The 25948-nt window shown below is 41.8% G+C and overlaps 1 protein-coding gene across 1 annotated transcript in view; it reads right to left on the bottom strand.

Annotated features, from left to right (window-relative positions):
- The window catches only part of MCPH1 (microcephalin 1), a 239038-nt gene that overhangs the window by 180968 nt on the left and 32122 nt on the right, over positions 1-25948 (bottom strand). The window contains exons 6-9 of the mRNA XM_032869818.1: positions 20023-20166; positions 18630-18719; positions 15403-16590; positions 5499-5608 (exon numbers count right to left, since the gene is read on the bottom strand). Of these exons, the coding sequence (XP_032725709.1) occupies positions 5499-5608; positions 15403-16590; positions 18630-18719; positions 20023-20166 (1532 nt within the window). The remainder of the gene's footprint in view (positions 1-5498; positions 5609-15402; positions 16591-18629; positions 18720-20022; positions 20167-25948) is intronic.

Here is a 25948-nt window from a genome sequence, read left to right as displayed (position 1 = left end):
AATAAAAGCCCAAATCTCCTTCCCTCTGTGCCCAGAGATCCTGTTTTGGCCCAGGCATGGCTGTGGTCAATAAATGCAGGAAGAGACATCGTTTGGAACATCCTGGAATTTGGAAGGCCATTTTAATTAAAGACACATGGCCGTCTCTGGGGAGTAGGGAAGTGAGCAAGCAGAGTGACAGAGACCTACCCAGTCAACTCGGAGTCATAGCTGCAGAACAAGGGACGATCAGTATGTGGGCATCACTGTCACCCACCCTGGCCAACATTTACTGAGTGCCTCTGTATACTAGATACCATCTTTAATACTGTGTATTTCAACACATTTCATTAGCAAAAAACTTCTGCGACTGGCACTAATATAATGCCTGTTTTATGTATGAGGAAGCAGAGACACAGAAATATTAAGTACCTAAGTCAACGTGATAGAACCCATATGCAGCGGAGCTGGGATCGGAACGCAGGTCGTCCGGTGCAGGGATCGATGCTTTTAGCAAAACGTACTGTCATGCAAAACCTTCCCACTTACACTGATACAAGACCATCCTACAAGTTTGGGAAGACCACTTGGAAACAAATGAGGGACACTGAGATGATCATGACACTGTGTGATGGCTAAAAGCACCAGAAATGGGATAGCATGTTCACTCAAACAGCAGAAGGGAAACGTATCCCTTATTCACTCAGCAAATACTTACTGAACACCTCTTTTGCGTGTGGTACTCTGTATTGTAAGAGGAACAGGACACAGTCGGTGTCCTTAGAGGCTCATACCCTGGAAGAAATGTGAGACTAAGCCATTGTTGGAACATATGCAAGCCATTACTCATCATTTGTCCTCTACCTAAGAAACTTGTAGAAATCAAAGCATTTGTGATCTAGTGTGTAGGGTCTTTTCTTTCTCTTTCTCTTCTTCTTTTTTTCTTTAACCACTGTCAAAATAAGTATACTCATATATTATGAGGTATTCGGGCCTCCGTTTCCCTTGAAGCCTCCAAGCTTATGTAAGGCAACTAACACATTTCTGGGCTCTGATCCACAGCTTGTTCTCTAAGGGGATGCCCTTGATTGGCAGAGGTGGCTCCCAAATGTGGTTTTAAAACACAGCTACTTGTGAAAAAAATCCAGGTGATGATTTACCTTACAAGAAAAATTTTGCTGAGGAAAATAGTATTTTGAACAACAACAAAAATGACAGAAGTAGAGGATGGAAAAACTCTGTAGAAAAAGAATTCTCATATATGTTTACCACAAGACTAGCATTTGTCTTATATTTAGCTTCTTTGGACTTCAAGTCTGACAACATTAAGTAAGTAACAGAAAAGAGGTTAAGATTGGTCATAACATGTTACATTTTCTCCCTCTAAAAAGATGGGAGGAATATGTCTCCTTGTCATTAATGTACATATTATAAGATTATAGAGATATGAAACTGCTTAGCTGGATTCTCAAATTAAAAGAGATTCAACACATTTATAAACATATTTAAAGTAATGATTCTAAAAAAGATAGTTTCCCACCGATTTAAAAATTGACTTCTCCCACTAAAAACAGGTCCTAAACTAAAACGCTCCAATGGTGGCTATTATTCAGAGATTCTATAATTCTTTATTGAATTCTTTTTGTTTTCAGTATTCGAGAGATGTTTACTGTGTCTGTTGCAACCAGTGACTTGAAAGTTCAACTTAAAAATCCTTGCCATTGACTTAGTCTCTCACTGCTCTGTTCTCAGAGGAGGATTTGTTCTGTCTCCACCTTGGTTTTTTTGTTTTTTAATAGTTGTTAAAATTCACTCATTATTTCCAAGAATGGTAAACTGAGTAGTTCAGAACAACCTCCCCGCTGTGAAAAATCAGTAAAGCTGACGAGATACAGGCAAGCAAGCAAACACTAGCTATCTGAAGGTTCAGATGAGCTGATGAGACGGTGAAGCACAGAAGGGGGCAATTTCTGAGGTGCGACAGCATCTAAAGGCCATTTTCCCCAGGGGACAGTTGGCCTCACAGAGTTAGAAGCCTGACCTCAAATCATCTCAATTCCTGGTAAGAAACTAAATCAAAAATAACCAGGCTTATTAGAGAAACACATGACTGAAAACAAAGAGAAACAACAGATTATAAAGACAGAAACTAAATGCAGCCAGAAAATGGAGTTACCTGGTAGAGATTTCAAAATAAATATTTGTTGTGCTCAAAGACAGACAAGATTAATAATTTTGGCAGAGAACTAGAGAGGACAAAAAGACATCCAAACAGAATTAAGAGAACTGGGGGTGCCTGCGTGGCTCAGTGGGTTAAGCCTCTGCCTTCGGCTCAGGTCATGATTTCAGGGTCCTGGGATCGAGCCCCGCATTGGGCTTCCTGCTCTGTGGGAAGCCTGTTTCTCCCTCTCCCGCTCCCCCTGGTTGTGTTCCGTCTCTCAGTGTGTCTCTCTCTGTCAAAAAAATAAATAAATAAAATCTTTAAAAAAAAATTATGAGAACTGAAAAATACAATAAATGGGACTTAAAAACCAAATACATGTTTACCATCAGAATAGATATATAAAGAGGGAAAAGGAGAATGGAAAAGAAATCAATAGAAAATATCCAGAAGGAAACGAGGAAATACATAAGGACAAAAATTTGAAAAGCCATGAGACAGGATGCCTGCATGACTCAGTTAAGTGTTTGACTCTTGGTTTCAGCTCAGGTCATGATCTCAGGATCCTCAGATCAACCCCACATCAGGCTCCACACTGGGCATGGAGTCTGCTTGGGATTCTCTCTCTCTCCCTCTGCCCCTTCCACCCCCTGCTTGTATGCACAATTTCTCTCTCAAAAAATATAAAATAAAAATAAAATAGAAATAGAAATGGGAGAGGACCTGAATAGACATTTCTCCAAAGAAGACATCCAAATGGTCAACATACACATGAAAAGATGTTCAACATCACTGATAATCAAGGAAATGCAAATTAAAACCACAAGGAGGTATCACCTCACACCTGTCATAATGACTAGAATCAAAAAGACAAGAAATAAGTGTTGGCAAAGATGGAAAGTAAAAGAAACCCTTGTGCACTATTGGTAGGAGTGTCACTGCAGAAAACAGTATGGAGGTTTCTCAAAAAATTAAAAATAAAGATACCGTATGATCCAGTAATTGCACCCCTGAGTATTTCCCTGAAGAAAACAAAACACTAACTCAAAAAGATATATGCACCCCTAGGTTTATTGCAGCATTATTTATAATAGCTATGATATGAAAGCAACCCAACTGTCATTGACAGATGAATGTATAAAGGAGATATCGTACAAACACACACACACACACACACACACACACACAATGGAATACTACAGGCATGAAAAAGAATGAGATCTTGCCAATTGCAATGACATGGATGGCACTGGAGGATGTTAGGCTAAGTGAAATAAGTCAGACAGAGACAAATATGTATGATTTCACTTATATATAGAATCTAAAAAAAAAAACAAAACTAATTGAAAAAACAAACAAAAGCAGAAACAGACCCATAAATACAGAGAACAGGTGGGTGCCAAAGGGGAAGGGGTGGAAGGATGGGCAAAATGGGTGAAGGGGAGTGGGAGCTACAGGCCCCTTGTTGCAGGATGAGTCAGTCCGGGGCTGAAGGCGCAGCACAGGGTATACGGTCAGTGGTAGCGTGTGTGGTGACAGATGGTGGCTACACACGGGGGGAGCACAGCATAGCATATACGATTGTCAAATCACTATGTTGTACACTTAAAACTCATGTTTCAGGGAAATAAACACCGTGTGTCAACTATTCTTCGATAAAAAAACAAAATATAAAATTTTTTAAGTAATGTGACAAAATATTTTCAAAACAAAAGTTAAAACAAATGTAAGGAAGTGACATAACTAAATTTATTAACTCTTTTTTTGTTCCTGAGCCTGTCAGTTGAAGGCGTGTCTACATTATTCTGTATTTTTCCCTTTTACCCACCTGTTTTATTAGTATCCCTCGACACAGACGCTCCCTTCACTCCCCACTGGTGTAGCATTTATCACTCGAGGCATACAATCATGCTGGGAAGGGCAGGGCACACGGGGGTTCCCCCACTTCAGGGGCCCTTTAGGGCAAGAGGCTTTGTAAAAACGAAGGGACGATGCTCCCGTCCAGGACCCACATCTCCAACCAATGATCTTCCACAGACCCAGTGCAGGGTGACCCAGGCAGAAGCCAGGCGAGGTCAAATGTTTGAAATATTAACTTCCAAGTTAAACCTCATGCTTTGTGATCAGACAGTGTGAAGGATTTTTATGGTAATAAGTAATCAGTGTTAACTGGGCACTTTTTTTGGTTTAAATACAGGCATAATACCGAGAAAGAGATGAGTCGGTACACCTGTTTGCGTAAGAAAATACCCCTGGGAGGTGTGTAGTGGGTACATAATACCTGAAAGCATGGCCGTCTAAAGGAGGGATGCATATGGGCTGTCACATGAGGCACGGCACTGCGGCAGGTGCAGGGATGCTCGCGACAGCCAGAGCGCAGGACACTAGCAGCCTGGTGTCACCTACACCGCTCCCATGTGAGGGGACTGTGACACCCTCCCAGCAGATCTACTGCTACACCTGACAGGTGATTCCTTCCACCTGAGGAGTCCTGTTCTGTGCTTTTTATTTTTTTTCTGAGACAAACCAGAACACATCAATAAAGAAGTCAAAGTTTCTACCTCGTAGATTTTCATGGCATCTGTAATTTTAAACGTCTCTAACTGTAGCCAGTATAAGGAAGATGTCAGTGTTTCTCTTCCTCAGGTAGTATCTGCCCCCCATGTTTGTCGGAAGACAGGGACGCCCCAGTGCCCTTTAAGTGATGTCGTTGCTTCTTTTCAGATTGTTCCTTGTTTATCACGGCCGTTCCCCCATCATGTGGAAATCAGGTTTCCTGATTTCCACATGATGCAATGATGCTTTCTCGGCCTTGTATGAATGAGGTGTGAGATAACGAGTGGCTAATTTTAAAAATTTAAGCCATGAAGGCGGAGGCTGAAGAATCAGATAATGTTAAATCCTCCTTACGTTATTCACATAAGCGTGCTGCATGATGAGAGCCAGCGTCAAGAGCTGAAGCACAATGCCACGGGGACCTTTCACTCCGATGGCCTGAAGTCAAGCCTTCGCCAGCTCAGGTTCTCCCCTCCTACCTAGTGAATGTTTATTCGATTACAAAACAATCGTTGGCGCAACGGACACCCTTAGCTTGAGAGAAGCTGCTGGCGTTTTTATAGCAAGAACTGCTTCGGCAAAGAGGGGGCAAAGCCTGCTCTACCAGTACTAATCCTCCGTCCCGAATGTGACCCATGCTCTCAGGGTTGCTGTCAGACTTTGCCAACATTCACCCATTATTAACCTTTTAAGTAAAATACAAGCTGGACAAGCTGGACTAGTTTAAGTGACATTAACCCAGAGTTGAACGTTATGACGGAGTGGCACTGGAAAGTTTAAAACAATACTTTTACACACCAACCTTTTGAGCTTTCCCTCTTCTCTTCGATGCCTCGTGAGGTCTGGTGCGGTCCTTACAGTCTTCTAATGAGGCATCTAAAACATCATGCCTTGTTGGTCCATTTTTTACACCTGAAATCCAAGAGGATTTGAAGATTAGTTAGAACTTTACATGGACTGAATACTAATGCAACTTAAGCAAAATAAAAATTAACTTATGCATACTGGTAAGATGAAAGCGCCAGTCCTTTTAAATAAACATCACATACTTGCTCTGTGAGATCTGTTTAGGATTTCCAAGTTTATCCACTACAGTCCCCAGCAATTACTTAACTCCAAGGTCAGAAACAATGCTTGCCTGTCCAGTGATGACATACCAGCTCCACAGGAACCCATCCTTCCAGTGGGCAATGCGAGAATATGTCTGCCCATACCTTAGGCTCTACTCCATCCCCAGTTTTTAGATTTTTACATAATGATCCAAAATGAACAACAGAATAATGCATAAAAGGCAAATGGCAGCCTAGGGGACCCTCATGTCCCAGGCACAGTGAAGTGATGATGAGCCATTCCACACAACCCACCATCCACATCGTCCAACTAGTCAGTCACTGATGCTTTTGTCAACAGTGTCTAATAATCAGGGGTTACCTGCTGGAGATGCAGAGATGCACAAGCACTGATCCTACTCTTGGGGAGTTTACAACCCAATATATAATGCAGACTTCAAAAGTAAATATAATACAAGGCAAAAGTACACGTCATGCCATCAGAAACTAAAAATCATACAACATGAGAATGATTGCTTTGCAAATATTTCAGATAAAATAGGATGCTCTAATAAAACAGTTACGACTAATTTTGGAGGGTCTGATTTGAAAGTTCTAACTCTTCTTTCAAAAGTAGGATTCTGGGGGTGCCTGGGTGGCTCAGTGGGTTAAAGCCTCTGCCTTCGCCTTGGGTCATGATCCCAGGGTCCTGGAATCGAGTCCCACATTGGACTCTCTGCTCAGCGGGGAGCCTGCTTTCTCCTCTCTCTCTGCCTACCTCTCTGCCTACTTGTGACCTCTGTCAAATAAATAAATAAAATCTTGAAGAAAAAAAAAGTAGGATTCTGGTTAAGTGAAAACAAAATGCACAACAATGGTTAAATATTTTCTTGAATTCAAACTACTTGCTATTTGCAACTTGGACTCTAAAAGTGTGTTGAGGTTAGGTTCTGAACGACCTTACACTAAACCCTAATACTAAATCCCTTTTAGAGATACTCAAACCAATCACCTGCTGACCCCACTATCTCCTCAGTTATCTTTTATATTTGAGGTATATTCCACTTCTGTCCTGGCAAGCTAACCACAGACCTTACTGAGGAGATGGGCTACTGGACATGCATTCTGCAATTGATTGTTTATTCTAAAAATGCTGCTTCTTTTACTCATTTTGAAGGTAAGAATATCTATCTACATGTATCACTTTCCACTACATTCCACAATCACTGTTTGAAAACACCTAGAATTTCTAACTCCTAGGGCAGGATATGGTTACAAGGTTTCTGATCTTCAAGATCTAAGATTATAAGTAATTGGAATATTAGAATAAATATTAATTGTACCCACCATTCTTTTTTTTTAATCTAAATGTTTACTGAAAGCAAGAGTATGTAAAAATAAGTAAAAAAAAATAAGAAATGTAGAGGACTACAGATATAATTTAGAATCCAATGCACTCTTGTTAATGCACCATGAGTTTCCTGCTTGCTAATGTGTCTATGTCAAAAACCATTGTTACAGCCACCTGCTTCAGTTCTAGCCTAAAACAATAGGTTGTGAAACATTCTGTAAAGATAAAAATCTAAAAAATATATCACAACCTCTTAAAACTTAAGACTAATATTACTAATGGCATTTTCACATTTTCTCACAAAATGTATCACAAAATGATACGAGAACAGATGTTCTTTGACTTAAGATGAGGTTTTTCCAGATAAATGCATTCATTCTAGGTTGAAAATATTGGAAGTTGAAATGCACTTAATAGCCCTAGCCCACCGAGCATCAGAGCTTACTCTAACCTACTTTACCTATGCTCAGAACACTTACAAGAGGCTACATTTAGGCAATGTTACTTAACAGACAGCCTATTTTATGATTAAGTGCTGACTATCTGAGGCAATTTAACGAATACTGTACTGAAAGTGACAACAGAATCCTTGTAGGAGGGGAGGGTGGTCGTCAGTGTGTGGGTGACTAACCGTCATGACTGCCTGCTTGCCTGGGAGCTACGACTCGCTCGCTACTGCCGACCAGCATCACAAGGTAGTATGGAAAGAGTGTTGTACCGTACAGGCACGTGGTTTATACCACATGTCACTCGCCCCAGGAAAGATGCAGATTCAAAATTTCAAGTACAGTTTCTATTGAGCGCATGTTGGGGCCCCACAATAGTAAAGTCAGAAAATTATTAAGCCAAATCATCATGAGTTGGGAATCACTCCTCTTCTGAGTTATGTGGTATGTAAAACAGCATCTCTGCAAACTCAGCTGTGGCGATTTGCTACTATGTTTTCTATAATGGGGATGTTTCAGTAAACCATAAGCAGCTGAAAATGCAAAGTAACTATAAAAGCTAGGAGGGGAGAGCAGCCAGATTTTATTCCTCACCACGGCCCAGGAACAAATATTTCCTCCCATCTTCCTGCTTGCCCACCTCTGATGACCTCTGCTGTTTGCTCAAGTGCTACAGTTTCTCAAGGTAGTCATGAGCTCTCCTCTCACATCCCAAGGGTGGTCTCACCATGTCCCATAAAGTCCCACTACCCAATAGTCCCAACTCCATGTCTCTTGCCAAGAAATGTGTCCCAGCAAGGGTCTGACTTGATATATCCTACTACCTAACACAACTCTATCTTGAATGTCACAGAGAAATTTCAACCAACACACCCCTGGTCCTTGTTTGATGAATGTTAACAGCCATCTATGGGTCAAGGTTGAAAATCCTAGACTCCTGTCTCTCCCTTCATTGACATTCCAATTTCATGATACAAGTGATTCCCTTAGTTTTCAAAAAACGGTCAGAGAGAGGAGACCCTCACGCCCCAGAATGTTTACCGTTAAGTTATACTGCCCGAGATTTCATCAATTAGAAATCTGTTTGGGTTAACGATGTCATCATATACAAATACATCCAGGAAGGCTGGAAAGTGAACTTGTTCACTTCTCAGTAGGAATTAGTTAAATCACTACCTCCTCCACTCACCTAACATGGGTGGGCAGGATTAAGAGGTGGTTTTGATACTGACTCCTAGAGGAAAAACCAGGCTAAGGCAGCATAAGGACATAGGTAACCTAAGTGCTACAAAAGGGAGAGAAGTGGAAAAATTCGGAGACTTAAGAAATGTCCTTAAGACAAATTTGGTCCATGTGGTTGTTGTGCTCACAGAAGAGGAGTAAGAAATACATTCTTCTTTTCCACATCTATCCTCCCACATATCCACTTCCTACTTTCAAGACACAGAATCCAGACTAACACTAGTACTAATGATACATCTAAACACTTAGCATTCATCGGTACAAAACACACTGCAAGACCAACTGTACCAACGATGAAAAGGCTTTTGAAGGTTAAGAATCCATATAATTAACATGAAAAAGCATATCCCAAAATTTAAACAATATCCCACCAAGAAATTTCTTCTGAGTCCCCAAAATCTGAATAACAAGTTATTTAAGAACAATGTAGAATATAAAATCTTAAGACTGTAGAAGGCGCCTTGAAAGACACCTAGGAGAAACTCTTTCCATATATACTTTTGGGATTTGGGATATATGCAAGTTATTCATGTGTTCTATGCAAACAAAACTCAACTAACCAAATTGGGGGGGTGTATGTGTATGTGGGTGTGTGTGGGGGGGTGTATATTCATCTACTAAGAAATCAAGTTCACTTTATGAATATAAAAATAAATCTAATCATTATCATTAAAAGATGTGGAATCTTTTCCTTTATAATCACTGTAGAGATCATTAAAATGTGAGTTTCATATGTAAACTTGTTTTAATACCAAATAACCTTTACCATTGGGAATAACTTCTCCATCTTTCAAATTCTCTAATACTTGCATATGAATTATCTAGACTGTATCTTCCCTGTCTAAGCTCTGTTAACGGAAAGGGCTAGAGCTTCACATCAACCTTCTCTATCCTTGTATTTATCCCAATACTTTGGACATTGTAGGTGAATAGCAAACATTAAGGGTTCAGTGAAATAGATGAGCAAATCAAACAATCAGATAATGGATGGGCTGTAACACTTTCCTTACAGCTAACCTTCCGGTTAAAGCTGACTGATCTATGCTGAGCTGTTGGGATTGCTGACCTCCAGCGAGTAGACTGGCAGGTGGTGGGGAAGAGGGTTGAGAAACACTCTTCTCAATACAATACTTGTGTGTCACTTGAATTGTTAAAAGGAGCAATCATTGCTCTTCAATTTAAAATATTTAAGAAATACATATATAGTGTACCTAGTTACTTGATATAATAGTAATTCACACTTTCTCTTGAAGAAATACTCAGAATATGCAAAGTATTGAATATCTAAATGCCTATGATTGGATGGGCTTTAGTTCTTATTAAATATATATGAAATATTTTTTTCAGATTTTATTTATTTGAGAGACAGAGAGAGAGAGAGAAAGAAGGAGGGAGCACAAGCAGGGGGGAGTGCAGAGGGAGAACAAGAAGCAGGTTCCCCACTGAGAAAGGAGCTGGATTCGGGGCTCAATCCCAGCACCCTGAGATCATGACCTGAGCCAAAGGAAGATGTTTAACCGACTGAGCCACCCAGGCACCCCCATACTGAGCCATACGAGTCATTCTTTAAGCAGACAGTACTATGCTTTTCCCTACAGAGCCAGGATGAAACCTCATAATCTTCCCAACCCAGAGCTATGGGCAGTGACCACAGACCAAGGGAAATCAGCACAGACACCATGTGTTCTATCACCGGATGAATGCAGTAAGACAGAACAACCTATCACAAAGGCTGTAAAGTAATTTAAAATATGTACTTCAGCACAGACTACAGGATACAAGTATGTGCACTAATTCACATCCACCCAAAACACCCTCTCCAGGTTAACAAATACTGCATCAAGAGACAACTCCTACAAACCCTTCTGCTCAACTGTTATTAGAAATTCTGCTAACTGGCAAATGGATCAAAGAAATGAGCTATAATTGGTGATGTCATCAGTTTGTTAATCTGCATAATGGATGTCAGAAATGTTTCTCCAGTTAAATTCAGATTCAAGAAAACTGGATTGGCTCATATATTACAGGGGATCCCTCTCCCCATTCATGAATAACCCAGTATGAGCTGTAGTCATATCCCGCGGGTGGGGGGCGGACATCTAAGACTTGATCCCTAAACGGCCCTACAGAAACTGCAGGGTCAAAGGATATCTGGTGGCCTGATGCGGACAAGTTTACGGAAACATATAACCTAGAATTTTGTCTGTGGCTAGTACACCTTTCAGATAAGGAATGGAGGATTCACCTGAGGGACAAGACCTGGAACTTGAGCACAGAGGTCTGTATTGTAGACAGTTCTCCATCCGCTTGTCAGTCAATGTCGAATGCAGTGTGTCTGAGACTACAGGAGTCTAGTCTAACTTCCACCAACCTCTCATAGCTGGTGACTCCTCCCTATGAAAAAGAAATCTAATAGTTGGCCACGGCCAAACTGCTGAGATCCAGCACATGTCTGTATTGACGTGCAAAATTTATCAAGCACAGACAAGAAGAAAGTTGTCTATTAAACCAATGGACAAGGTGATGATGTGGGCATGAAAAGGATTTCCTTCTGCTTTTGCCAGTGGCCATGAGGCACCCCTGGAACCATCTCAGCTGCCTGTGTCACTGATAAACAAGCAGGAGCCAACTGTGTGCTGATTCAGCACGTCCGGTCAGCTTCTATTTACTCGGCAATTATAATCAGTCTCAGGAGGTGGTCTGAGCTGCTCTGGGAGCAGTGCCATGGATGGTGGAGAGCCATCTCAACAGGTAAGTAACGACAAGAGCTTTCTACAGTTTCTGTCCTATGGTGTCAGAGGCTAAAACAAGAAGCGCGCGCTCCACTCCCGTGCAAATGTGATGTGGCCATATTTCCTGCACTCAAGCTACCGGTCCACATTTCCTAGGCCTCCAGGCAAGGACATCCATGCAACGGCACTACTGAGGAGCTCCCGCCTAATCTTCACTGGAAGTCCTTCATCTGCAACAGGTGAACACACTGAAAAACATGTATCAAGTGAAGACTAATGGATACATTTCCATAAAAGGCCTCTATGCAATGAACGTGCTCAATGAAAACCATCTGCTTATGGCCTGGTAACAGTATCTGGTAGTGCGTATCTGTGTGAAAAGGCTTTTTCAAAGAAAAACACCTAAAATTTTATTGTACATATACCTCAGTAAAGTTTGATGATGGGAACACTCAATTTGAACCCCAATTAATGTGAAAAGTTATTCCTTTCCCAAAAATAGAATCCCATTCTTCTAATTAGACTTATATTGCAAAAAAAAAAAAAAAAAAAATCACAAAACAACAACAACAAAAAACTGCACTCAACTTTGTGTCCATAAAAAATTTTGTAAAAAATGTCTTTTTTTCTCTTTAGGTCATTACCTACATATCTTGATTTGCCTCCTGGTTCACAAAACCTGAAATAGTTACTATTTGATTCATTACAGAAAAAAATCATTAACCCACCCAAAGTGGATTATATTTAAAAATGAAGTTAGATCTGTTACTCTGTTGATACCAATACGGAATGATCTGTTATTTAGAAAAAGCAAATCTTAAGGGGTGCTTGGGTGGCTTAGTCGGTTAAGCATCCGACTCTTGATTTCAAGGTTGTGAGATGGAGCCATGTCGGGTCCGTCCTGAGTGTGGAGCCTGCTTAAGATTCTTTCTCCCTCTCCCTGTGCCCCTAACCCAAGTCTTTCTTTCTCCCTAAAACAAATAAGCAAATCTTAGTAAGATAATATAATCCTGTATATGCAATAAAATCCCCTTGAAACAGGTACTTGCACTGTTGTGCACGCGCGCACGCGCGCGTGCGCACACACACACACACACACATACACACACATACACACGCACGCAGTGCCTGGAAGGAAATGGAAGCACCATTTCTAGCAGACACTCTGGTTTGTTCTCCATGAAGCATCCCGGGTGACACAGAAATCAAACCTGGCGACTCCCCTGCGTAAAAAACAAAAAAACAAAACAACAACAACAACAAAAAAAAAACAGTGGTTTCTCATCACATGTAAAAGGAAAACCAAACCACTCCAAGTCTTGTCAGGTACTCGAGCCCTGGGGTCTGGCTCCTGGCTGCCTTTCTAACTTAGTTGTCCCCAGCCTCCCTTCAGCCCAGTGAGAGGCAGCTTCACTGGCCTCGGCGCAGCTCCTGCAAGCATTTTCCGCAGGACCTTTGGACGTGCCGTTTCCTCAGGCTGGAACGTGATTCAAGCAGTCACAGGGCTCCCTTCTGCCCGGTGCCAGGCCTGAGATCTACAGTCACCCCAGCTAACTGACTGCATAGCTGTGGTTCTGTGTGTCACACAGCTCGTGAACGGACAGTCACAGTCACCTTCAACTACTGTGCCTTCCTCACTAGGCGTGACATCTGTGAGGGACACACCTGGTTCCTCCTCTGCCATCTCCCTGCAAGCCAAACAGATGCCCAGGACACAACACGTGTCGGGGGGACCAACAGGAGGTAAGCCAGCAGGAGGACGGGAAAATTTCCTCTCTTTAGCAACTTCTGTTAGTGAGCATGGATTTGCATATTGTTTATAAAATGAGAGTTTAAAAAGAAAAAAATTACTGGTTAATTTGATTTCAGAGATTTTTTTTTTAATTGAGTTTCTCCCTTTACTCCTGTTCTATTTATTAGTGAATCTCTGTAACTCTTTCTTGTGATCTTAACTGCATCCTACCCACCTCAGAGCAACAAGTGCAATGAGTCCAAATTGAACTGAAACAGGACTGAAAACAGAAACTGAGAAAGGACTTTTATTTCACCACAGAGGATCTGGAGGTGTCGCGTGATGAACAGGGTACTTTTACCGCTCCCCATCTCCAGCACATCCAATTGTCTAAAGGAAGCTGCCGGCTCTACGCCTCTCTCGGAGGCAGACTACCAGACAGAGGTAGGCTACCAGCTGCGCTGATCGTAGACAATCTGGAACACCAGGGGGCCTTGATTTTATCACGCTAAAACAAAGGCATCAGATTTAGGCTAGACAAGATATAGGTCTCTCCTGCCCTAAAATGCAATGATCTTCTGTCTCTGTGGAATGACATAAAACGAGGCAACTCTAAAAGATATCTTTGTATTAGACCACACAGAATGTCTGTTCCATCTCTGAGTAAAATTTAGTGTCTGCAGGGCCTGAGCTGCACCCCACTGCATGATAACCCCCCCCACCATGTGATGCAGAAATCTGAAGTCTCCCAGAAGGCCCAGTGCCAGCCCCTCATGGTCCTCCACGTGCCCCAGACCCCTGGGAACCATGGACATGGGGCTGAGTCCTAGAACATCCTGCTTTCACGGAGAGCTGCACTCTTTCTTAACAACATTGGGGTTACAGGGTGCACCACACTGTCTGAAACCAGACTTTTCTCACTTAATTTATATTTATACACCATTAAATATTATTCAGAGGCTTTAAAAATAAACAAGATAAAAACTGAGAAAAAAGAGAATGTAAGCTTTAAGAACAGGATATTCTTAACTACCAAAACAATTCTATGTATCTACTGATTTATATTAACCTTAGAGTCAACATGATTTTAAAATAAGTATTTTGAAAATACATACTAAGCCTAACCCTACATAAAATATAGTTTGTCAAATTTTATATATTTTCAGAAAGCTAAGATATAAAAAATAAGGTTAAAAACATACAAAATTAATTCTTTTGTGAGACTATTTTAGGGAATTTATACCCAAGGAAAAGATACACATCACAGATTATTTCCACACCCATAACTTTTCCATCTTAAAAAGGGAAGTTAAAATCATGGTGAGAACAGACAAATAGCGAAGAATAAAGTGGATCTTACGAAAATTTTAACCTAATCTTTGGGTAAAGATGGCTAAAGTTCAAGATTTCATCACTTTTGACTGCTGACATTTTTTTTGTGCTCGTAATCAGAGAGTGTGAAATGTTTTCTACTGTTGCTACTTTTGATATAATTACTACAATTACACAATTCGTTATGATGGTCACAATTAAATTACACACAGGAGAAAATCTATTTAAGTGATATGCTTAAAGCAAAATAACTAGAAGCCAAACAAGGCCTGTTATAATGAACTTCTTATCCTGAGCAAAGATGTTTTTTTTTTTTCTTTATAACTAACGTTGACCAAAGTTTCTTCAAAATAAATACTGATACTGTATTTCCACATTTACTGTTTTGTACATTCTCTTTTCTTGGTGGAATCAATGCCTACACTGCCTTCATCTCCCTTGTAAAAGAAACAGCCTTGAGCCCTCTAGCAGAACGCCTCCGTGCACGAGGTCATGCATCTAAGAGGCCCCAGAGACAAGGACGTGTCCGCTCCAGTCGACTCTTCCCGGTACGCATCACTTGCTCTCGGCTTCTACACGGAAAGGCTTGGGAGAGACGCATTCTTAACAGCAGATTTGACCCAAGCACTTAGAAATTCCAGAGCGGTAAGCCACCTATCCCTACAGAATGCATCAATGGAAAGTATCACACACACATTCTTTAAAATTAAAAAAGGAAAAACGGAACTATTTTAATTATGGGAAGGTGGTAATGACATTCCAAAAGGGACGCACCAGCACACATCCCTGCAACAAAGGAACTTGTAAAGGAGGTTCACATACTTCCATCGCATCCACTGGATGGCTGTCCCCCTGCTTCTGTAGCTTTGTCCACAGTACAATCAGCCACTAAACCAAGCTCATGGTCACGCTGCATTTCACCGCCAGAGGAGTTCCACATTCGAGAAGCGCTATCCTCTTTCTGTCCACTTCTCACATCCAGCAATTCTTCCATTTCTACGCTGCTCCCTTCCAGAGGAGTGAAATCGCCTTGAAGCCCCTCCCCTCCATGCCCCCGCGGCACACTGGGCTCACCAGCCACGTGAGAGCGGCGTCTCCCACCTGCGTGCGGGCCTGCTCTTCTGTGGGCGCCAGCCTGCTGACGAGGGCCTGGGGTTCCTTCGGCGGCACACGTTCCCTCCGAGGTCAGGCAAGCCCACATCGCGTGTGCTGCGTCTTGTGGCGGTTTCGCGAGCCTGGAGCTCGTTTTTGCTGTTACGTCAGTCATGTCGACCGACCTGGGATTCTTACCAATGCAGGAGAAGTCAGCCATGTGCAGTATGTTTCTTCTCTCCATCCGGGAAAGACCACCGCCGCGGCTGAACTGAGCCAGGCCTGCAGATGGCTGAAATCCGGGAAGAAGAGCCTCTGAACTCCTTTCCCTAAGGTTATCAGGTGAGAAGTAATCATCGTACGAGGACACGCCGCAGCCCGCGGTCTCGCCCGCAGGCCCGGCCGGGAGCGGCAGGGGGTGCCCCGACGTCCACAGCCGCACCCGCGGCCCGCCAGGCTGCCCACCGCACCTCTTCTTCTTCCGTCTTTCTTCGGGGGGCGCTCCCGAGCTCTCCGACCTTTTTCTCTTGGCTGAGGAGCTCTCAGATCGTGAATGTCCCGAAGGGCGGCGTTTGGTTGCAGATAACATAGGAGACAAGCTGCGTTTCTCGTCAAACACTATTCCGGCCGCTCCCTCGGACTGCTGCTTATGGGGGGTGACCACCTCACCCGCGGGATCTCCTTGCCGACGAGTCTCTTCTTTGGAAGGACTACCCAGGGCCTTCTGAGGCGTTAACGGGTGGAGGTAACCAGGAGATGCCGAAGAACGGATGCTCCTTGTCTTCAGCGCAGGCGAAGAAACACACACACTTTCAACTTCATCCACAATTCCTCCCAGTGTCGCTTTCTGACTTCCACATCTCGCCTTTCCACAAAGATCGTCAAAAGATGAGTTCAGGTCACCAGCAAAGGATTCATCTGGAAAGTTTTAATGAAGAATTAACTTTTTAAATGGTTTCAATTATTATACAAGTAACTTCTGGTTAACCGATAAAGCCATACTTAAACACAGCTATTGGTTAAAAAGAGCACTGACCGCATCCTGGTTCCTCTCATTTCCACCTGAAGACACCTGTCGGGCCAGCATTTCTCACTAAGAAACCCGGCATCGAGGGGAGAGCACAGGACTGTGGGGAGCTCACCTTCTGAGCAAGCGTTCATACACATGTGCGCTCTCTTCCAGGAAGAGCGTCCACACTCTGTCACTACATTCTCAGGAGGTCAATAATTCTAAAAGGAAAGAACTGATGCTACCAACTACGTCAAGTTCTAGCCTTCCACGAGTCCTAGCCCACCTGACTCCCCTATTCTCCATGTAGGTCCTCACACCGCATTTATACTCAAAAGCGAACCATCCGGGAGAACTTCAGGTTTGGACTGCCCACATTTTATGTATTTCTTGAGAATACTGCTGGGCTGCCACCCATCGCCAGAAAGCTACACACATGTCTCTATCTCCAGGCCTTGCCTTCACTCCACACTTTAATCTGGATCAGTTCTACTCAAAACCCACCTCGGATGTCAAAACTCTCTGAATCTTCCCACTCACCGGGTCTAGTTACACACATCCTCTTCCGTTACACAGAACTCTGCCTCAAGTTCCCAAAAGCATGTGTCCTAGTATTCTTAGTATTCCTATCTGTCCCTCTCACTAGGCTAGATGGTCCTAGCGCACAGGCACTATTTTCTGGAATCTGAGGCCTCTAACCCAAAACTACTACAGCTCTCCCTTCTAAAGAAGAACGGAGGTAACCAGCAGGGAGCAGAGGGAAGCCCCTGGTGGGAGTGGCAATGACCCCACACCAAGTCACGGAGCGTGTCAAGTGAGGCACTAGAAATACAAGACACGTTTAGCGTAAGCAGCTGCATAAGTTTCGCACACTTCTCAAGAAGCTGACAAACAAGTGTGCTGTCATGAAGCAGCAATTCTGAGGTCAGGCTGCCTAATTTCGAATCCCAGGCTGGCCGCTCACAAACAATGTCAGCTTCTGCAAGCTGTTTCACCTCTCTGGCCTAGTTTTCTCATGGACACAATGGGGGTGACAATGGTAGTGAGAGAATTAAATGAGGTACAGCACATAAGACACAAAGACCAGCGCCCAAGACGGGAAAAATGAAATCTGTGGTAGTTACTACCACTCGTGTCAAACTTACATAAAATAAGTGCATCAAGTAAAAAATAAAAAGACAAAGATTATTTAAGACAGATGGGTAAACAATTTCCAATACACAACAAAGAGATTGTTAAGAATAAGCCACACTTGAACAGGAAGCTGCGATTTAAACTCCTGACACCTTCCTACCATTTGTCATCTGTCACTTCTGTGGCTTTCAGATCTATGCTACTACCTATGTGGGCCCTTCTACAGGTGAAACTGAGTGGTCGTAGCACATTTCTCAAATGTACTCAAAGGAAAGCTATATAAGCAGGAAAAAATATCACTCGAACTGAAACTAGGGCTCCCACATTTAAAATGTATATATAATATAAAACCCTAATTTTATTCTTGCCAACGCTCTGCTTCTAGACAGAAATCCTGCCAGTTATCTTCTACATCTCTACACACCTTACTGACCCTCTCAGTCACGTGTTCCATTCTGTTTTTACCCATGTTGTGAAAGCAGCAGCTCTCAAACTGTTCTCAGTAATACAGTCTATAGCATGCAATTTAGTACTCAGAACATGATTTTTTTTTTTTTTTTTTCAAATGAGCAATTGAGTCTGTGCCAAGAAAGCAAATGCCTAGGAGAAAAACTACAGGGGCCAAAAAGGAGGTTTAAATCATGCAATTTCTCATGCCCTAATTGTATTACAATACCTATTTTTTATTTTAATATCTAATTTCATGAATTCTAGTTTTTAACCAACTGTTCTTGATATCAGAAGAAACTCCAAATAAGAAATTCATCATAGTCTCACAGTTTAAATATACCACAAAAAAGAAAAAAATTTTTACCTGAGCACAATGTATCATGTGAAATGTTCCCAGAAGCTTCACCTGGGGAGTTGACTTGGTTATCAAGGGACTTTTCAAGCATCTGCGAAGCTGAAAACATAATCGCACACTTCATCAGACACAATTCTGACACGCTAGTAGATGAAGCCCATGGTAAGCCTCCTTATTCCGGTTTTCCACACACATATCTACACCTGGTGCTTCTATCCCAGACCTACTATAAAACAGTAAGCACAAAAAATGTACTCAAATCTATTACAGATGATGAGATTCATAAAAAATAATCTACACATATCAGGTTATAAAAAGGATTAAATCAGAGGATAATTAAGGTTAGAAGAGCTTTTGAGGGGTGCCTGGGTGGCTCAGTCAGTTAAAGCACCTGACTCTGGGTTTCAGCTCAGATCATGATCTCAGGGTCCTGGGATCAAGCCCCAGGTCAGACTCTATGCTCAGCGGGACATCTGCTTCTCTCTCCGCTCCTCAGCCTCCCACCCCGCTCATGCTTGCTCACTCTCTCTCTCTTAAATAAATAAAATCTTTAAAAAAAAAATTTTAAGATAATAGAAATAAAGAAAAACAAAAACCAATGCATGCGATACTTAGTCTAATGTAGATTCCCTCAAAAGAAGAGCCTGATTTATTTTTTTTTTTTTAAAGATTTTATTTATTTATTTGACAGAGAGAGATCACAAGTAGACAGAGAGGCAGGCAGGCAGAGAGAGAGAAGCAGGCTCCCTGCCGAGCAGAGAGCCCGACGCGGGACTCGATCCCAGGACCCTGAGATCATGACCCGAGCCGAAGGCAGCGGCCCAACCCACTGAGCCACCCAGGCGCCCATTGATTTATTTTTTTAAAAAAGAAAACATCCCAGAGGTGCCTGGGTGGATCAGTGGGTTAAAAAGCCTCTGCCTTCAACTCAGGTCATGATCCCAGAGTCCTGGGATTGAGCCCGGCATCAGGCTCTCTGTTCAGCGGGGCGCCTGCTTCCTCCTCTCTCTCTGCCTACTTGTGATCTCTGTCAAATAAATAAATAAAATCTTAAAAAAAAAAAAAAAAAAAGGGAAAACAAAACATCCCAAAGATATTAAAAATTACAAAGGGGCTATAAAAAAAATAGGATTCTCAACCTATACATACAAAAACTACGCACCCAATATGTGCTTAAAATATGTTTTAAAACTATAAACTCAATATAGGCTTTAAAAATCTCAATGATGTGTAAGATTTTCTGGAAGAAAATATTCACAAACTGTACCCAGATGTAGACAAAAATCTGTTAATCTGTTGATTTGTTAAGACAAAAATATGTAAAGAGAAAAAAACCTTTCCACCACAATTCACTGACCAAGCAATTTGCCTCATTTTCACTTTATAAAATGTGAGCACTTACATGTAGGGGAGAGGTTCTCCCTTTTCTCCTTCATCTCCTGTAATCTCTTTTGCATTGCACTATGCTGACCGCTGCACATTTTAATGGTGGGACTATACATCAATGAGCCATTAGATTCAAATAAGAGAACAGGTATATCATTATCTGAAAATAAACAAAAATTTATTTAGCTTAAAAAAAAAAAAAAGGCCAGAAGTTTTAATATAACAATATGATTTCTTTTGAGGAACACCCCCCACGTCCACCCCCCCAGTCTTCCTCGTCCCCTGCAACAACATCACCTACTACTACCAACAGTCTTATCTTCACCCCGCCATCCGCACGAGCAGTAACACTGGTGCGGAAACTGTTGGCCAACGTTTGCTGAGAAACGTCCACAGCCGGGCACTGTGCTAATAATAATAAGCATACTATGTGCACTCTTTCATTCAACCTTTCCCAAACCCAGCGCATCAGCTTATCCATCTCCCCATGTAAAGATGAAGAAACCAACACACCAAAGTTAAGCACCTTGTTTATACCCAGGATCATACAACCAGTGAGAAGGTAAAGCTAGAATGCAATTTGGTTCCTAAACGCTGACAAGAGGGGCAGAATGTACCATCCCGAACATGCCACTTTGGCATAAGGGTTATTTTGAGCAAAATCCACTCAAATCACAGAAGGTGAAAGAAAGGTGTCAGGACACCCCCCCCACCCCTACTCCAAGCTCCTTCCTAAAGGCAGGAGGTACAACTCCCCTTTGAAAGACGCACCCCTCCATATTATCACCAGAGATGGGGAGCTGATGCCAAGAGAATTCTGTAAAACAGATCTTGTTAGAGGAACGCCCACTCTACTTTGGTTCCCCTTATGTCTTACTTTTCCACAACTGCCTCTCCTATTCAACATAAGCACTAAGGTTTTACTTAGTCGGGATTTTATCTCCTATGAGAGCCTGCATGTCACAAAAAACTTATGCTCTTCTCCCATTAATCTGTCTTTTTATAACAAAGCCCCAGCTAGGAACCTAAGATGGGTGCAGAAACAGTTCTGCCTCTAACAGTAATGTTTACTCTAGGTCTCAGAAACCACTACCACTAGCCAACCCTCTCTGACCCTCAAAAGACATACACATTAACTTTGGGGTCAGGAGTCCGTCAGCCATGAAATGATGGCTAAACTGGGTGTGGGTGCACAGCTACGTGTTTCTGGAATCCATACCTCGCATTTGCTCAAGGAGAACTTCAGGGCTCTGACCACCTCCCCTCACCCACCAATAAAAAGACCAAGAATCATTCAGTATCTTCTCCTTTGCAACTCTTAAGCCTGAACAGCTCAAACTACACATCTGCCAATATGCAGATAAGTCCGTTTTACCCGTAATACCTTTTATTTGTAGTGCTTAAAAAGCAATTTTTACTAAGATATAAATTTAATCCAAAAAGATAAAAATTTTTTTCAGTACCATTTGCCAAATCTTTTTAAATACACCATTACTGGTGTAGGAAGGCCCAAAAAGCAGGAGTATAAAGCTGAGTGGTACAAGGCTGACCTGAGGCCGAAGGTGATACCAGACCACAGAGGGCATGCGGTGCTGGAGGGCATGTCAAACATACGGTTTCATCTGAAATGCTTTTCCTTACAATGACCTGAGGAAGAGGAAGCCCTGGATAGGGTGTGCACCTGACTTGTAGTTTACACCCTTGACTCAAGTAAGCTGACGGATGGTAAAGGACACAGCGCCTCTAGGGCCCAGTCACAGAGCCGCTAGGAGGGTTCCCATGGATTGATGCTTAGAGAAAATCAGTGGAGGATCCAAGCAATCATTCAGAAGCAAGGGTAAGGATCGTGGTGCGTAACTGGCATCAGGCAGAAAGGTCAAGAACTACTCCACGTGTCTGGCCGGAGCAGCAAGGAGACCAGTTAGTGCGAGGCTGTTAGGGAGGGACCAGCATGGCACCAAGAGAAAGAAGCCTGATTATCAGGCACTGGGATGACTCAGCACAAAAACAAAGGATAAAAGCAATGTTTTTTTGGAAGTGATCTGGCAGCACTACCTATACAGGCTAAATGTTCTCGTCAATTTTGTTGCATTACCCTGACAGATTTAAAATAAAACTTGATAATTCTGCATGAGAAGTTTCAAAATACAGAGCAGAGAATTCGTGACATGGCAAGAGACACTACAATAAAAAGTGGAGGAATGAGTGCTTCTTATTTCTATGCTATGCATTATAAAGTTACCAAAATTGCTTCCATGTACCAATGATGTGCTGGGATTGGGCTGAAACACTGAATTTAGGTAGTGAAGAAGGCAAAAAAGAGAAATACAAAAACCCATACGGTACTTTAGAATTTCATGATCTTCTAAAGTATTTTTATAAATTAAAAGAGTACATCTAGCAAAAAAAAAAAAAAAAAAAATCCAATTTTAAAAATGGGCAGAGGATCTAAACAAGACATTTTTCCAAAGAAGACATACAAATAGCCAACAGGTACATAAAAAAGAGTCAGCACCACTCATCACGAGGGAAATGCACATCAAAACCACAATGAGATTCTAACAGTACACTAGAATGATTATTATCAAAAATACCAGAAATAGGGGCACCTGGGTGGCTCAGTGGGTTAAGCCTCTGCCTTCGGTTCAGGTCATGATCTCAGGGTCCTGAGATCGAGCCCCACATCGGGCTCTCTCCTCAGGGGGAGCCTGTTTCCCTCTCTCTCTCTGCCTGCTGCTCTGCCTACTTGTGATCTCTCTGTCAAATAAACAAATAAAATCTTAAAAGAAAAAAAAGACCAGAAATAACAAGTGCTGGCAAGGAAGCACAGAAAAGGGACTCCTGTGTACCGCTGGTGAGAATGTAGATTGGTGCGGCTACTGTGGAAAACTCTACGGAGGTTTCTCAAAAAAATTAAAGATCAAACTTCCCATTAGAGCTAGTAATCCCAGTTTTGGGTATTTATTTACCTGAAGGAAATGAAAACACTAAAGAAGAAAAAAGGAAAAGACTGATGGAAAGAGATTATCTGACCCCCTCCTGTTCACTGCAACATTATTTACAATTAATCACCAAGACACGGAAACAACCTGCATGTCCATCTACGGATTAATAAAGAAAACGTGATGTGTGCATGCGTCCGCGCAAGCGCGCGCGCGCACACACACACACACACACTTAGAGGAATACTATCCAGCCATAAAAAGAACAAAACCTTGCCATTAGTGACAGCACAGATAGACTGTGAGCACATTACACTGAGTGAAATAAGTCAGAAAAAGGTAAATACTACACAATGTCACCTCTATGTGGAACCTATAAACAAAACCAGAAAACAAAAACTAAAAAAACCAAGCTCATGGGGAGAGAGAACAGTCTGGTGGCCATCGGGGGCCCCGGAGTGGGGGTTGAGTAAAATGGTTGAAGGGGTTACAGAGGTACGAACTCCCAGTTATAAATGAGTGAGTCAAGAGATGTCATGTACGGCATGGTGCCTACAGCTAATAACACACATTTCAAAGTAGCCTGGAAACTGGGTCTTAAAAGTTTCATCATGAGAAAAAAAATTTTTTGTACATGATATGTATGGTGATAGATGTTAACTGGACTTATGACCATTTCACAACACACACAAATGGCGAATCATTACATCATCCACTGAAACTAATGTTAGGTCAATTATATTTCAAACAAAAAAAGAATAGAAATGACTCTATGATTAAACACATAAGGACAAAAATTTCCCTATTTTTTTATTCTAGAGAAGCAGCCTGTTGCTACCTAGAACTGAAACGTGTAGCTAACTGATCTCCCAAGTTCACTATGTGATTCACAGCCTTGTGCAAAACACAACCATAAACAAGTGATTGTGCCACTGTTCAAGTGCTTTAAGGTTTTACAAGTAATTGAAGACAAAGAAATAAAGTATCTTGAAGCCAACTAATGCCTACACAGAGAAAAAGAAAATACAGAATCTATATAAAATACAAATAATGTCTACGTAAAAGCATCAGGGAACTACTAAAGAGACCAGGACCAGAGGAGTCAGGATTCTGGAGAGGAGGAGCACTAAGAAGCCAGCTGACAAGCAGTGGATGTTATTACCCCCAGGAGGATTGATCATTAAAGTGCCTGGGGCAAGAGGAGGTCCAGTCTCTGACCAGGCAGAGAGCAGTTACTGAGAAACAAACATACAAGCTAAGTGTTTATCAGTATCAACAAACTAAACAGAAAACCAAAGGCTCTGTGGCACCAAAACCCATTAGGCAGGGTGTAGTAGAAAACCGTTCCTTGCATGCATGTGATTTTATCTTCAGAAGAGTTGCCCAATCTGAAGCTACAAATGGCAGGATACTAAAAGTTAAACTGAATTCTTCTGTAAAATGGTGGAAAGTTCTCTGTGGTGTATTTTCACCAGGAGATGAAAATGGGAGATCAGGACCAGTCAGGCAAAGGGATCCTAGTTATCATGCCAGGCTCTCAGTGGAAAGGTCTAGATGGGGGCACCTGGGTGGCTCAGTGTGTTGAGCATCTCACTTCAGCTCACATCACGATCTCAGGGTCCTGGGATGGAGCCCCATGTCGGGCTCCCTGCTCAGCAGGGAGCCTGCTTCTCCCTCTCCCTTTGCCCCTGCTCCTGCTATCTCTCTCTCTGTCAAATAAATAGATAAAAATTTTGCACATATTGCATGGAGAACTGGGTGTTATACACAACAATGAATCGTGGAACACTGCATCAAAAACTAATGATGTATATGGAGACTAACGTAATGTAATTTAAAAAAAAAAAAAAAAAAAAGGAACAGTCTAGATGGCCACACTCTGGTACCAATGTCAAATCAAAAGTCTATCAACCTTACAGGAAAGTCAGTGAATCTCGAACTCGAATCAGTCCAGATAAAGCCAACAAGGCCCCACTCCACCTTCTTAGTAGGAGAACCTAGAAACTTTTTTGTCTATGAAAATAATGTTGCCTAGAGCTTCAAACATATTTTATAACTAATGACTTGCCTTCAATTACAGAAACAAACGGTCATTTCTACTAAGAGACAGGACATTTATGACAAAAAACAAAAGAAAAAAACATCATACAAAACAACAGAGGCAAAAAAAAAACACACACACACAGGCATTCTAGATATTGCAGATAGAAGCAAAGAAAGATGAAAAGAAAAATGTGAGTGATTTAATCAGAATAACAGAACCTATAAAAAAATCAGAAACCAAAAAAAAAAAAATCAGAAACCGTAGAACTGCAAAATAAAATAACCAAAATTGTGAACTGAACAGATGGATTTTATAGCAGATTAGACATGGCAGAAGACCATATTAGTGAACTGTAAAATAAGGTCAATAGACAATACACAAACTGACACACAGATGGGAACAAAGATTTCAAGGACCTCTGTGAACTCCGAGTAGGATATTTAAAAAGAAAACTGGACCAATGAACATAAAACTCAAACTGCTGAAGGCAAATAAAGCAAACAAAAGGCAGCCAAAGTTAAAGAAAATGTGCCTTTAAAAGAGCAAAAATACAACTATGGGTTAATTTGTAAATAGGTATTATGAAAGCCCAAAGACAATGAAACGTGTTTCTTCATTTTACTTTTTAGCTTTACTACGGAATAATTCAAAGTTAAAAATTATATTTAAGGTGAAATAAAGAAAGGATATGTTATCTAACACTTCCCTATTCTAGGTAACAAAACAAAAAGACCAAATATTAGGTAAAAACACAAGTGAGATTCAAAATAACAAAGAAATGAAGAGGGATTTAGTCTAATAGGGCTTAGTCAAAATCTGTTTTTTCCATAATCATTCCTGAAAGTAAAGAGTTTCATCGATGTTGAGAGTGACGGACACTTGCACCCATGAGCTCACACCATGGCGTCCGGCAGCGCGGTCCGTCTCCTGCAGGCTGCAGCAGGGTCTGCCGGGCA

Source organism: Lontra canadensis, unplaced genomic scaffold (assembly GCF_010015895.1).
Source record: "Lontra canadensis isolate GAN:19392208 unplaced genomic scaffold, GSC_riverotter_1.0 scaffold39, whole genome shotgun sequence".
NCBI lineage: Eukaryota > Metazoa > Chordata > Mammalia > Carnivora > Mustelidae > Lontra > Lontra canadensis.
Note: the sequence above shows the minus strand (reverse complement) of the source record. Positions and strands in the feature narration are given on the sequence as shown.